Here is a 15,731-nt window from a genome sequence, read left to right as displayed (position 1 = left end):
AAAAGCCCCTGCTGGTCCCTTGTGGACATGTGCCAGAATAATTTTCTCAAACAGCTTGCCCAGGATTGAGGTAAGACTAACTGGGCCTATAGTTTCCCGGGTCCTCCTTCTTACCCTTTTTGAAGATGGGAACCACACTGGCCCTCTTCCAGTCCTCTGGCACCACACCAGAGCACTACGAGTGCTCGTAAAGCCGTGCCAGGGGTCCTGCAGTGACCTCAGCCAATTCCTTTAGTACTCTAGGGTGGAGATCGTCTGGACCGGCTGGCTTAAATATATCCAGTCCCTCCAGAAGCTCCCTAACTAGTTCCTCACTAACCTTTGGCCTAGGTGTGCCTCCCATGGGGCCTGAGGGTGTCCCAGAGGGGGGTGGCTGTTCTGGTCGCTGCTTACGAAGGTGGAGGCAAAGAAATCGTTAAATATGTTGGCTTTATCGTCTGGTGTGATGACTAAATTTCCTAACGTGTCCTGCAGGGGCCCCACATTACCCGGAACCTTCTTTTTACCCCCTATGTATTTAAAGGAGGACTTCTTATTGTCCTTAATCCGGGAAGCTAGTCCCAGTTCCACCTCCGCCTTGGCCTTCCTGACTGCCCCCCTACATCCCCAAGCAACAGCAGTTTAGTCATCCCTGGTGATGGCCCCTCCTTGCCATTGGGTGTACGCCTCCCTTTTAGCTAGGAGACATTCCCAGATGCTTTTGGTGAGCCATGGGGGCTTGTGTGCCCTCCTGCTCCCTTTGATCCTCTTTGGGATTACCTCCCTTTGGGCTTGGAGGATCATCTCTTTGAGGAGTGACCACTCTCCTTGGACACCTGGCTCCCTCCCCTCCCCTCTGGGACCTCAGTGCTTCCCTGACTATTCTCCTTAGCTCATTGAAGTTTGCCCTCCTGAAATCTAGGGCTTTTGCCTTGCTGCAGGCCTTTGCCATCTTGCGCTGGATGGTGAATTCCAGCAGGCAATGATCACCGTCACCCAGGTGGTCAAGCATCCACAGCCCCCTCACCAGGTCATCTCCCATGGAAGTAAACTCCTAGTAATATCTAAAAGAAAGAACTATAACAGCCGACCCATTCAGTTCCCATTATACAATCAGCCCTGTTGGTCAATACTCATTTGTGCAGTCACAACCCATTTCTTGGCCCAAGAAAGTTTTTTACCTGGAGAAGTAATGTAAGGTGTTGATGGGCAAAGTCCTTGTTCTGCAATGCGCAACAACCCAAACACATAACAGCCATATTTCTTACAGCTGGATGGACATTAGTTATTCCAGGCAGTATCTAACAACAACAATAGCTTTGGCATTAAAATTAACACATAGTATTTTGTCCTAAACATTTGCAAACAAATACTTGGAAGATGCGCATTAAAAAGATTTATAAAATGCAGTATACAAATGCACTTTTGACAAAGAGCCAGATTCTATTCCACCTGTTATGTGCCTATATCACTTGCTTGTGTCTCTGAAAAAATACTTAAGGCATCAACTTTTGTAGAAGGCTAAATGACAAAAAAATGCAGTAACAAAAAAGAAGACCCATGCAACACTTCCATTAATGGCTTTTCCTAGGTGAACTAGGATGGCATTTGACTGCTCAAGAGGAAATAAATCTACACACCACCTTCTAACACATATACCAACATTCATTTACATTTATGCACTAGACATACCCCACATAGCAAGACAAAATTGAGTGCATGTTCTCTGATGATTTGCTTTCAGGGCCTACACTGCTTAAGTAGCTAGCTTCTACTTTTCACACACACGAAAGACACTGACATACATCATTGCAGAAAAGATTGGGAAACTGACTATTAACAGCTGTGTCCAATAGGCATGCACCAATATATCAGACACATATTAGATCCGCACCAATAAAAGGAAATTTAACATTATCAGCAATCAGCTTTTTTTGGTAGCAGATAATTGTCACTGATAAATGCTGCGTGCATGTGTGCAGCCGCAGCATGCACAAAGACAGGAATGCAGCCCAATAACATAGAGAGCAGTGTCTAGCTGGTAAGTCGGGGGGGCAGACTGAGTCTCCCATTTTGAGGGAGGGAAGGAGTGGGGCAGGGGCTGCCCGTCTAGGGCAATGAGTGCAACCCTGGCAAAAGCAGGACAAAACCAGGGGTGGCTCATCCAGGGGGCACAAGGGAGTAGGGGCAGCTCCCTGCCTCTGTGTGCACCCCCAAGGGAGGCATGGGGGGCATATGCCTCCCGGATTTGTGTGCAGAACCAAGGTTGGCTGTCCACTGTGAGCTTGGAGCCAGAGGCCACGCTGGCTTCTTCTCAGTGGGGGCTGGGCTGGGACAGGCAGTGGCAGCAATAGGGGGGAGGGGGGCTGGAGGGTCAGGGCTGGGACTACCACGATTTTTGGGGTGGCTATAACCTACACCATACCCATCCCTTTCAGAGCCGCCGCCACTCACCCCATCCCTACCTGCTCCAAGTGCAGCCCCAGCCGCTCAGCCCCCACCAGGAAGAGGCCAGCGCAGCCCCTGGCCCCAAACCCACAGCAGGCAGCCTGCCCTCTCTATGTGCACAAATCCAGGGGGGCACATGTCCCTCCATACTTCCCCTAGGGGCGCACACAGCAGCAGCAGCAGGGAGCATTTAGCCTCAGTCAAAGAAAGCATTTAGCCTCATTCAGTATATGTAGAAGAAGCGTGAAGCAGTCGCATAGTTACCATAGTTATACTATACTATAGTTACTTCTGCTTTCAATCAACAAATGTGAAGTAAACAAAAAAAAGGTGAAACAAAAAACCCACAAAAACTAGCGAGCAGAGGCATCACTGGCGTAACACTTAAAAAGCAAGTCAGAAGACTCCTTTAAGAAGGGAATATATGCGATAATAAGAATTCAAAAAATGTTTACTCAAGGTTTAGGTGTTTCTGGCTCAGAATTCATGTGACTTTAAAATTAACTTTCATGTTTATTAGGAAATTCCAGATGAGCACCAATATGCCTTTTGCAAACCAAATCAATGCTTTTTGGACCACTGCACCGGTACCAAGAGTACTTTAAAAATTAAAGTTAAAAATTATAAATGAATACTATTTATACATATGCAAAGGTACAAGTCTTACTAAAGATAAATGCCTTTTTTGTATGCTCATGGTTATCACAACAGTTTGGAGTTGCAAGCATTACAAGACAATTTTTTCTACGCATGATACTTAAGACAAAATTAAATGAAACTAGAACAAATACATTTCAATTTATATATCTGTAAAGTTGTAGGGTTTATTGTTACATACCAGAGATTCAATGATTCCATTCATGGTTGGACCAATTCCTTTCACAAATGACATCTGCTTGAGAAGTTCATAACAAATCATCAAACACTTCAGTAGTGTTTCAGGATCATTCTTAAGGACAAACAAGAAGCTTGTTGTTTGGAAAGGAAGACAAATAAGACATTTTTTTTCTATTCAAGTGAAATGCTATCCTTATACTACATGCTTTTTCAGGAGTGCTACTCAGCATCTATCTATTGGCATCCAAGTGAAAATAGATTACTGTTTGCTGAATTTGAAATTTACTTTTTTATTTATGACTAACAGCATTAAGGATAAAAACCCAATATACAAAGGTTTAATTATAACCTTACCCAAGCACAAGTACATGACCTGTGCAAGAAAAAATATATTAAATAAATAAATAAATAAATAAATCAGCAGTTAAATTATAATGCATTTTACTAATGTGCACGGCAATTTAACTTTCAAATTTAAGTGCCACAGTGACACTGAAGATAATGAAATGCTGGGTTGCAGCTTTAAAAACACATATAAGAAGTCACAGGCCTGCTCAGCACTTGGGTAACTACAAACCAGTGAATAAAAATATCAGTCTCAAAATATACCATGCAAGTGCTGCTAAGGGGATGGGGAGTCTGGGGAAGGATGTGGGAGATTAATAAAAAGAAGAGAACCTTTTCCACACGCATTTCTTTAATTTCAGGCTGCTCTGCTTCTTTTATCAGATCATTTTTGATATGTTCCAGCTCAGCTATTTTCTCTTTTAATACTGATGCACGATTAAAATCCTGAAGATCAATGCACTCCTCCAAAGCTACTTTTGCTTCAAAAAGTCTCACTTTTATTTCAGCCAGCTAAAATGAAATACCAAGAAAATGTAAGTGACAGTATTGCAACTAAATCTTTACAAGCTGCAAACTATTGTGTACAAATATTTTTAGCATAGACTCATGAATGGCACGTACCCCTGGTAGCTGCAGGGGGGCACGGCTGCACTGGTGGCGGCAGAAGCCTCGTGGCAGTGAGCAGGGAGCTCCCGCAGATACTGAGGGCACTGTTGGTAGCTGGGGGGTGGCGAGCACCGACCATGGGTTGGCAACCGCCTGCAGGCTGCCGGCAACGGCCAGGGGCAATCAGGGACTGTCAGCAGTGCCTTTTTGCAGGGGTGCACCGCCACGCACATGGGGTGCATGTGCACTCCTATGCATTGCCCCTGCATAGACTAGTCCATGTCTTTTAAATATTTTATAAAAATATTTATTATAAAATAAAAGGAGCTTTCACTAGAAGTTATTATGTCCATTGATTTTATATGATCTAAAACTTATTTACCTGAAGCTGTTGCTTTCTCATTTCAGTTGCATCTATAGACTTATCAAACGTAACAATTGGTTCACGTACTTCTGAGATAATTTCTGCAACCTAATATTGGAGGCAAAAATTATTACTCTGCATTTAAGAAACGAGGAAACATACCTTTTACTCATATACAACAAACACTTTAAAAAAAATAGTTGTTGGAAACTGTGGTGCATGTCTTAAGGAAATGTGGGGAGCAAAGAGTCCAATCTTGCAGGAGTCAAATGTACCAGCTCTTTAATACAAGTAGGCAGACAACAGTGCCTGCCAGAGCAGCTAAGGGGCCATCCAGCTTAAGAACTGGGGCCAGGCTGTTCAGCTCAATCAGCAGGGTCAGCTGAAGGACCACTCAAGTTGGAGTGGAACTGGCCAGATCCCCTCTGAGCCAGGTGGGCTAAAAACGGTAGGTACAACTGGCTGCCCACCAAGTCCAAGAAACGAGGCTGGACACTTTAGCTCAAACAGTGGCAGCAGCTAAAGGCCTGATCCTGCAAAAGCCAAACTGCCCAGCCTCACTTCTTGAGTTAGGCAGGTACAATATCCCACAGCTCTGGGGTTAAAACAGAACCACCATTACAGATTTCTGTTCCCCTCCTCCTGCAGCCTGTAATTTTCTTATGAAAATACTCCACTTACTGGTATTGTCAAGGACATTTTTTTGATTCAGTCGACATTCCAAAAAACAAGGTGTGCATCTTATACATGGAGCATGATATACAAGAAAATATGATATATACTTGGTCTTCTTACATTAAAAAAGTAATTCCTCTGCATACATTATGAGCTTTCATTCAGATAAAATTATTATGGAAAATCTCCAGGATAATCAATAGTGCTTTTTGAAAACACTCTGCCCCACCAGCAAGAGGTGTGAGATCTCCTAATGCTAGTTAACAAAGCCTGGCACTGTGATAAATAGAGCTGAGGTACACATGAAGAGGCGAGACAAATGTCTATTGAAGTGGAAATTATCTGTGCACAAAGCGTTAAGTCCATTTCCTCAGGACCTGAAGATCTAAAAAGTGAAAGCAAGAACAATTTTTTTTAACTGCCTCCAATTTTTCAGATAAGACTGCTAGTGCAGTACAAATCTAAGTGTTTTGATGTCTACATCTAATTCAGACAAATCAGAAAAGCATTTAAAAATGTACTATGTGTTCCCCAAATTAAGTTACACATGTAAAACTGGAGATTTTAAGAAGCAAACCCATCATAAAAATTCAGCCTGAAATACAGGATGATGTAAAGATCACTGTGATACGTAAAAGATGGACCTGACTGTTCCTTAACTTCAGCCATAGTTTTGATTTAACGTGTTTCACCTTTCTCCCATGTCTACGCAAGGAAAAAAAAGTTTATCAAAATAGTACACTTTACTGAAATTCTAATAAAAAGAGGTAGAATGCGCATATTAACATAGTATATTATAGTTAGAGCAATATGGTCATTAGAGCTAAGATAGCCAGAGTGCTCCAGGCACAGTCCTTTTTCAGTTACTCATTCATGACTTCTAGGGGTGCACCAATAGAGATTCTGGGTGCCAATACCAATAGCTGATATTTAAGGAGGCATATCCAATACTGATCTGATATCCGATACAGCTGCTTCCAGGTGGCAAGTCCAGTGTGATGGAAGTGGAGGGGGGAGGGAAGGGGCAAATCAATCCCCCCCCAAAGTGAGGGAGGGGGCAGGGGCTCCCAGGGGGACAGGACAGAGCTGCAGCTTGTGGGCGGCTCTCACCACTGCTTGCAACCTGGGAGGGCAGGGTTGAGGGGGATGCGTTACCCTGGATCTGCGTGGCACAGAGCAGGCTGCAGCTGCAGGGTGGACCCAGAGCTGGTGCTGTGCACGGCTCTTCTCGCCAGAGGCTGGGCTTAAAGCGGGCTCAGGCAATACTGGAAGAAGGCTGCAGCCACCCCAAATTTTGCCGCAGCTCCATTCCCAACCCCATACCACCACCACCCGCCCAGCACAGCTCTGGCTGAACACCCTGCCTCCACCCAAGTGCCAGGAAAAGACATGGCTGCATCGGATGGTGCCGCAGGGCTGGGAGCGGAGCGGTGGCAAAATCTGGGGTGGCTGGCTGTAGCCTCTTCCTAGTGCTGCCAGAGCCCACTCCAAGCCTGGCTCCTAAAGAGAAGAGCCACTCACAGCGCTGGCTCCACCCCCCAGCTGCAGCCCGCCCCGCACCACGCAGATCCAGGAGCACATGCCCCCCTGCCACCATCTCACGGTGCAAGCAGCAGCAGGAGCTGCCCTCACCCCACAAGCCGCACCTCCATCCTATGCCCCCTTCCCGCCCCAGCTGGGCAGCACCTGCCCCCTCCCTCACCATGCACCCCTACGTCCCTTCCTTCCTCCCTCCCTCCCCTTCCGACTTAGCAGCTCTCTACACTGCCAGCTCTGCTCCGTGCTGTGCTGTGGCTGAGCGCAGCACAGGCATTTATCAGCCCCATACGGCCAATATCTGATATAGACAATTTTCTTCATATCGGTACCGATCCGATATCAGACAGATGTAATGGTGCACCTCTACTGACTTCTTTCCAAAAAAGTATGGAGGCGGTAAAATAAATGAAAGGGGGGAAAAGTATGCAAATATGGGTTTGAATCATCTTTAAAGTAGTGCTTTAGAACGTTCTGAAAAAATTAGATTGAGATCTGGCATGTTAAATGACTTCTATGAACTGGAAAAATCAAGAGCACACTAAATTTAAGGTGATATTGGTGTTGAACACACTAGTTTATGGCCAGTCAAAAGGCACATACTATAGTTTCATAGTTAGTAGGGTCGGAAGGGACCTGAACAGAACATCAAGTCCGACCCCCGCCATGGCAGGAAAGAGTACTGGGGTCAAACGACCCCAGCAAGGTGGTCATTTAGCCTCCTCTTAAAGACCCCCAGGGTAGAAGCCAGCACCACTTCTCTTGCAAGTTGGTTCCAGATCCTAGCCACCCTGGCAGTGAAGTAGCTCCTCCTGTTGTCTAGCCTAAATCTACGCTCTGCCAGCTAGTGACCATTATTCTTAGTCACTCCTGGTAGTGCTCGGGGGAACAGGGACTTCCCCAATGCCTGCTGGTCCCCTCTGACTAGTTTGTAACAGGCCACTAGATCCCCCCTCAACCTTCCCTTGTGGAGGCCGAATAGGTTCAGGTCCTGTAGCCTGTCGTCGTAGGGCCTGCCCTGCTGCCCCCTGATCATGCGAGCGGCCCTCCTTTGGACCCTCTCCATGCTGTCCACATTCCTCCTGAAGTGCGGTGCCCAGAACTGGACGCAGTACTCCAGCTGCGGCCTGACCAGTGCCACATAGAGGGGGAAGGATCACCTCCTTGGATCTGCTTGAGACGCATCTGCGGATGCATGACAAAGTGTGGCTGGCCTTCCTGACTGCATCCCCACACTGCCAGCCCACGTTCATCATGGCATCAACAATGACTCCAAGATCCTTTTCTGCCTCTGCACTGATGAGAAGGGAGTTCCCCAGCCTGTACGTACGGTGCTGGTTCTTCCTCCCCAAGTGCATCACCTTGCACTTGTCAGTGTTGAAACCCATCCTATTCTCATCCGCTCACCCCTGTAACCTGTCTAGGTCTGATTGTAGCCTACTCCTTTCCTTCCCCACATCTTAGTGTCATAAGCAAATTTGAACAGGGTGCTTTTTACCCCCTTGTCCAAGTCGCCGATGAAGATGTTGAACAGTGCGGGCCCGAGGACCAAGCCCTGCATAACCCCACTGCCCACATCCCTCCAGGTCAAAAATGACCCATCCACCCCCACTCTCTGGGTGTGGCCCTCCAGCCAGTTGGCAACCCATTTGACTGTAGGTGTCGACACCACAGTCCCAGTTTTTTAATGAGAATGGGGTGAGAGACAATGTTGAAGGCCTTCCAAAAGTCCAGGAAGACTATGTCCACTGCTATCCCTGCATCTAAGGATTCGATGACCTGGTTGTAGAAGGCCATGAGGTTGGTCTGACAGTACCTGCCTCTAATGAACCCGTGTTGGTTGCCCCTAAACATGATCTCCACTGCTGGCCCTTCATGGGCATATGCCAGAATAATTCTCTCAAAAAGCTTGCCCAGGACTGAGGTAAGACTAACTGGCCTATAGTTCCCCAGGTCCTCCTTTCTCCCTTTTTTGAAGATGGGAACCACACTGGCCCTCTTCCAGTCCTCTGGCACCACACCAGAGCACCACGAGTGCTCGTAAAGCTGTGCCAGGCGTCCCGCAATGACCTCAGCCAATTCCCTCAGTACTCGAGGGTGGAGATCGTCCAGACCAGCTGATCTGAATACATCCAGTCCCTCCAGAAGTTCCCTAACGAGTTCCTCACTAACCCTTGTCCTAGGTGCGCCTCCCCTGGGGTGTAAGGGGGGCCTAGAGGGGGGTGGCTGTTCCAGTCCCTAAGATGTGCAAGTGTCAGCTAATTTACATATAGAGTAGATGTGCACGTCTACTAAGGTGAATGATAACTTCGGCTAGCCTGGAAAAGGAAATAAAAATCTAAATGCTGACAACTATAACTGATTTCTGCTACTTCCACTATAATATTTTGTGAAAGCAAGTTGTTATAAGACCTAGACAACGACTAAAGTTACTTACAGTCTCAATTCTTTTGTCATCATCTTTAATAATACTGAGCAATCTTTCCGCAAGTGAAGATATGAGAGACCTTGAAGTGGTAGGTAAAATAAGTATCTCCTGCAAAACGGCCAACAGACATTTCCTGCAATTTAAAAAAAAACAAAAACAAAAAAGATGTACTGTTTTTAAAATTACAGCTTCCTTTCTCAAATATCATAGCTAATATTAAATCTATTTTCTGTATCCTAAAGAATATTTATTACTAGAATACTAGAATGTTCTTCACTATGATAGTGAATCATTTTTCCCCTTAATCAACAGTGTTTAGTGGCCTTGTTTTATCAGTTAACACTGAATTTTCTATATAAATGGGATACTGATGTAAAAATCAGGGCTGTCCAACTGGCAGATCGCAGGCCATATAAGACCTGCAATGCGTTAGTGTGCAGCTCCCAGACTCCTTTTCAGCTGTTGCTCCCCCTATTGCTCTGGCTGCTGCTCTAGCCAGGGTTTCTAGGCTCCCCTGCTCCTTTCCTTAACTTTCACTTCCTGCTCCCATGCCAAAGGGTGCGGTAGCATAGCTCAAAGCACTGGGGAAGTCCATAGCAGGGTCCAGCAAGTGAGTAGAGGTGGGAACTATCTGCCTATGCAGTGCAATGGTTGCCCACATTGGCATTATAGCTGGCACGTGTGGTAAGGGGTTGCAGCCCAAGGACCCACGACCGAAACTGAGCAGGCACTAAGTTGAACAACCTTGATCTAAAAGAAGACAAGTGGGATAAAAACAGTAACTATGTACGGATTACCAGGGAATGTTTCTATTTTCCTTCTGTGAAAATCCACATATTCCTATAGACCAGGGTGGGCAAAATACAGCCCCATGGGCCAGATCAGGCCTGCCAGGCCATTCTATCTGCCCTGCAGAGCCCCAAAAAATTTAGTAAATTAATATTTATTCGCCCCAGCTCCCTGTCAAAGCTGGCTGGAGCCAAGGGCAGTAGGACCCACAGGCAGTTCTCAGCAGGATTGCAGGCATGAGCAGCCCAGCCGCACCCACCCCCAGCCAATTCCCTGATTTCCTGCCTGCCGCCCTGCTCCTGCACCATGTGGCTGTGGCTTCTGGCTGCATCCCCAGACTGCAGAGCATGGGACCGCGCTGGTAGGGGTATGTATGTGTGTTCGCGCACGTGCCAGCAGGCACAGGGGCAGTGTGTAGGTGTGTGTTCACAGGGCGAGTCTCACACGCACACCCCTCCATACACGTGCATCTACACCTCCCCTCGCACTGCCATACACAAACCCCAGCCACTCTCCCTCCATATACCCCCCCCGCCAACAATATGCAAGAATCAGACTTCATTTTAAGCTATCATGCAGTCACCTCTGCATACACTATACAAACGCATGCAAGTCAGGAGAAAAAATTTTTTGAAATCAAATTAATGAATGTTGTAGATGATCACTTTTTAGAATATAATTTGGTATTTTTCTGGTTCTGGGACAGCAAGACCCCTTGCTGAAAGAAGTACTTCTGGGGGCAAGGGGAGGGACTTCTGGTCACAAGATGGCAACCAGGGGCTACCCATGCAGCCCTTGACAGCTTGTCAAAACTCAGTAAGCAGCCCTCCGCCTGAAATAATTGCCCGCCCCTGCTATAGACACTTTTTTATTCCCTATTCTGATATTTCAAAGAACTTTACTCCTTCAAAGCTTTCCCAGTTCATGAGATAAGTTATAAATCTGTTAAATCTGCAGTTTTATTTGAAGTGCAGTTACATTCAGAAAAAGAAAAGGGTATACACAAGACATGATGTTCCAAGCGTATGGTTTTTCCATGACTTTTATATTTGCTCAAGTTAAAAGAAAGACGTTTGAATGAATCAGTCAACTTGGCTTGGAACTTAAATGGAAATATATGTCACTGACACCGAGTCATGAAGGATATTCAGTTGGCACTTAGCTGTTCTGGACAGAAAAAGAAGTGAATACGCTACCCTGTTAACAGTAGATCTGAAGTAACAAAAAATATTTAATACTTAATCTCCCACTAGAGTAAGCAAATAGGACTCAGCACACACCTGGAAATCATGCTATTGATTGTTGATTGTTGGATTTTGACTGGTTGATCAGGTTCTCTTTCTTAAAAACACATTCTAGGTACAATTTCCCTACTAAATGTCAAAGATTCAAATAAAAAAAAAAATCAGACATGAATAGTATTAAGCTTACCTTCCCCCCTCTTCAGTGGTATCCATGCAGCCTATAAGAAGACTCAGCTGCTGACCTATAAATTCTTTTGTCATCAACTGTTCAATACAAGAAAAATCCTCCCTTTGTTTTTCATTGAGAACTGGAATGCTCTGAAGGTAACTGAATGCAAAAAAGAAGTCATCATTAAATGCAGTGTTTTCATTGCAATGTCAAAAAACACAAAAAGACAACTTTTCCTTAGTGTTTTCATATAACAAAAAGATTCTCTACCCCCCACTTCAATTCCAGAAGTTTCAAAATTATGTTACTGTGAATGCTTATGGGTTTTCCTTTTTGAAAAATTGAAAGTTCTAGTATATTTAGAAGACAAGCAATTTGGGTATTTCAAAATGCATAAAAAGTCCATACAACCCAAATATTGAGATGCCTAAATTAGTATAAAGCTAAGCACTCGGCAGCATTCTTTAAAAAAAAAAATCATAAAGTTCAATCATGCTCCCTTGTGTTTATTATCTTTAAATATACATACATAAACCATTTCTCAAATATACCCTTGAATATTTTTCTACTCAGGCAACAAGCATAATTAATAACCACATCCATACAGAACCCTGGAAAATCTTACGTGAGAAGTACCCAGTAATTCATTCTTAGATTGGTGAAGTGTGGCAACCATAGAACAAGAAAGAAAAATCTGGGTATTATGGAGACAGAAGTGGTTATACTAGAAAAAAAATCCTAAGTAATTCACAAAATATTTCCTGTAATATAGATCATGGTATGTTTTTTGGACAAACATCAATATGGAGTTAAAAAAAAGTGGGGGAGACATCATTTGTGCAGATGAGTTAATGGTGTAAAGCAAAATAAAAAAATATGACAAGGCACCTACTTTTCCGGTCAGCTGCTGGGTTAATAAGTAATCTCATGCTGGAAACAGCTGTGCTCCAGGATATGCACTGGATACTAACACATTTCTAGATAAAGTCAGCAGTTCTGCTTTTGCTCCTAAGCAATTATGGTCCAAAATACCTGAGCTTCTGCTCTAAGGGTACTACTGTGCTATCATAAAATTAATTGATCAAGGATCTTACATTATCAAATAAGATCTGAAATGGGAGGGGCTTGTGGGCACTCAGACACCTGTAAGTGTGGAAGTTGCTCCATATCTGGTCATGTAAAACCTAGTTTCTTTTATTCCAGTTTCCTAGTAGTGAGGAGAAAGTGGCAGGAAGAATTCACAGAAGACTGGCAGGAAGGCAGGGAAAGTTATTATGGACAGGTGTGTCAAATTTATAGCCTGCAGTGCTGTCCAAGGTGACCTACTGTGCTACCAAAAAGTTGGGGCGGGGTATGAACATGGCCTGCCACAGAATTACACTTACACTTAATCTAGATCTGCCTTCCTGTTGTTGTTGCTGCACTCCAATGCAAAACATAATGCTGTTCTTTTCCTTTATCAACAGCTTCAACTCCTTTATCCAGATCTGCGTCATAAGCATCATATCTATGTGCATTAGTTCCTTTCTCTTCAAATTAATATTGATACCAACTCTTAATCTGCCATCTCTTCTCCGATTTTAAATTGAGATATTCACTAGCTCCCCAGCAGCAAATGTCTTTAGTCTATTACCAGTTTTTGACTAGATGTTTTCCCCAAATTGTATTTTGCACACTCAGTGGTACATGGATGTGGTAAAAGAACTTCTGTCACTGTAAGCTAGAATGTTACATAGGTGAACCCTGTTCTACCAGGACAAAGGAACAAGTTCTTTCAGTTCAAGAGCTGGGATTACTTTCCACATGACATAATGATGGCACAGCCACATGTTTGCATTACAAACTTCCTAGCTCTACCAGAATCTTTTATTTGTTTCTGTTAAAATTGGCAACAGCCACAATAAGGCTGGATCCCATCCCGAGTCCCTGACTCTCCCAATGCAATTTTGATAGGTCTTATAAATCCCTCTCATAAATGCTGTGACTTCAATTTAGTCACAATCCCTAGTTTGGGAACTGCTGCAATATAATGTCATAAACTGAACCAAACTTCAGCACAAAGGTGTTGGCCCTGGAAGCATGGATGAAGACAGGTAGCCTTGTGTGCAACAAGATCACTTTTTTTTTTTCTTGCCAAGATTCTTCTCTCTCTCTTTTCACTTTAGCTTCCCTTAATTGACTTCACTCAACATTAACACAAATGTTTCTCAATATTCATAAATTTGTTCTTGATATTAGGCAGTGTAAACTACTACTTTTTACTAATAATAATGATTACAACTTCACTGTGAACAATCACTCCATCATCAGATGCTAGGAACACTAAAGGAGTCGTTTCAGTAAGAGCAGCGACTCTCTTCAGCTTCCACTTTAGTATTAAAAAAAAAAAAATTGTAAAACTGTTTCCCCACTTGGAACTTTGTAAATTAGACATAAGTAGGGAAAAAAATTCTAGTACTTAAACTGAAATGGTATACTGCTGACATAATACAACACGATAACTGAAGAAAGCACCATCGAGTTTTACCTTGCTGCCTCTGGTTTTAAAAAGTGTATCTAGAAGTGAGCCATCTTGCCCCAGTCTCTCTAAGCAGTACAGATAATAAAGACATGTAATAAAGAGCAGTACAGATAATAAAGACTACAGAGAGAACCCAACAGGTAACTGTTATTAGATTCCAATATTGGTTGTATGAGGACACATGGGCATTACATGTGGGAGCACATTACCAAGAACAGAGCTGGTATTCTACAGTATTTTATTTTTTATTAGCAGCCTCAGTTTTGGACTTCAAGAACATCAGTGAAGGAATCCAGCAAGTCTTGTTATCTATTAATCCACAGAATTTGAGAATACATTTTAGCAAACAAGTTCATTTTATGGTTATCTGACATTTGTGCGAAAAAGATATTTATACCCAGGAACCCATTTAAATTTGTGGTTTTGCAGTTTTTGCGGAAACTACAAAACAACAAACAATAGTCAGGAAATATTCCACCAACCACCACCCTAAAAAACAGCTTATTGATCATATAATACACTGTTTTAGAATGTCCCAGTCCTTACTGCAATACTTAGACAATGTGATAATCCCCGCAGTCACTCATGTGATCAAGATTTATTCTCTACACAAAGGAGCAGGGCCTCTCCACCAATCTGCAACATGAGGTGGGGCTGCCAGGAAATGGTTGTGAAATTGGCTCTTCATGGCATGAGCAATGATCCAAAAATGGCTCGTCTTGCCACAGGTTAAATAGATCCCTATTTAAACCAATTTGATGAACATTTGAAGACTTTCCAGAAACAGGGAAGTACACACAGCAGCAACATTCTTATGAGAAAACAAGTAAAACAAATTCCATTTCCATACTGTCACTCATTAAGTTCACCAATATATTGTGGTGATATGTACAAAAGGTGAAGCAGAGGAGAATTAAAAAATATATTTATTCAGATGGTTCTTTTTTCTTGTTATTTAACTATACAAATTTATTTTGACCATAGCTAAGAAACTTTTGTCATTTCTCTTCTCTATTTTACCTACAGCTGTCACATACTTGTGTTAGCTTCAACAGTTTTTCCTATGTTCATTTCTAATCAAATATTTCCATACAAGTGATTTTGGCTAGATTATAAAACATTTCTTGCATTTTAAATCAGCTACTTGTTACCCAGTTCTGTTTGTATCTGCTACTCTATCAGAAGGTCAGCAAAGTAAAATGTTCTCAGGCATTTTCCTCTTTCTACTCGGGACCTTTTTACTCAGGACCTAGATCACATGGATGGATACAAAGCAGGCAGCTTCCCTCCCCCAATACAAACAAAATGCACTTACTTTCTTCCTGACCATATTTTTTCCCCATTTCCACCGCCTACATCAAGACATTTAGGCTCACTGGAGTATTTGAGCATGAATAGTCCATTGGTAGTCAGCTGACATTATTTAACTGGCTTGCCATCCTATCATTGACTGAAGTTGACGGAATTTTTTTAAGTTACAAGATACTGAAAGATCTTAACTTCTACAATCCCTAAATATGCAATAAAACAACAATATTCTCTTAAGGCTTCACCTGTACTCAGAATGGACAGCTCTGATCTGCCAGACTGTGTATGCATCCTTCCATAGATTAAATGAGCATGATCCTGCATAGGTTTGCAGGGTAAACCAAGACTTCCTCAACAACTGCTTTATTGCTTGAGCCTAAGTGGTACCAGGTAGTACAGAATGCAGTGGGGCTAGGTGAGCTGAATGAGGAAAAAATGCAGAAGCTCATGAAGTAAAAGAACAGGGGATGGAGACTGAA

General features: G+C 43.4%; 1 protein-coding gene across 1 annotated transcript in view; it reads right to left on the bottom strand.

The window, feature by feature from the left end:
• NCAPG (non-SMC condensin I complex subunit G) overlaps positions 1–15,731 on the bottom strand; it is a 47,946-nt gene that overhangs the window by 17,574 nt on the left and 14,641 nt on the right. Inside the window, exons 9-14 of the mRNA XM_090035670.1 lie at positions 11,442–11,582; positions 9,231–9,354; positions 4,601–4,690; positions 3,943–4,122; positions 3,266–3,376; positions 1,161–1,280 (exon numbers count right to left, since the gene is read on the bottom strand). Coding sequence (XP_089891796.1) covers positions 1,161–1,280; positions 3,266–3,376; positions 3,943–4,122; positions 4,601–4,690; positions 9,231–9,354; positions 11,442–11,582 — 766 coding nt within the window. The remainder of the gene's footprint in view (positions 1–1,160; positions 1,281–3,265; positions 3,377–3,942; positions 4,123–4,600; positions 4,691–9,230; positions 9,355–11,441; positions 11,583–15,731) is intronic.

The sequence above is a fragment of the Crocodylus siamensis genome, chromosome 2, assembly GCF_052110815.1.
Source record: "Crocodylus siamensis isolate JL-2025a chromosome 2, ASM5211081v1, whole genome shotgun sequence".
Lineage (NCBI taxonomy): Eukaryota > Metazoa > Chordata > Crocodylia > Crocodylidae > Crocodylus > Crocodylus siamensis.
Note: the sequence above shows the minus strand (reverse complement) of the source record. Positions and strands in the feature narration are given on the sequence as shown.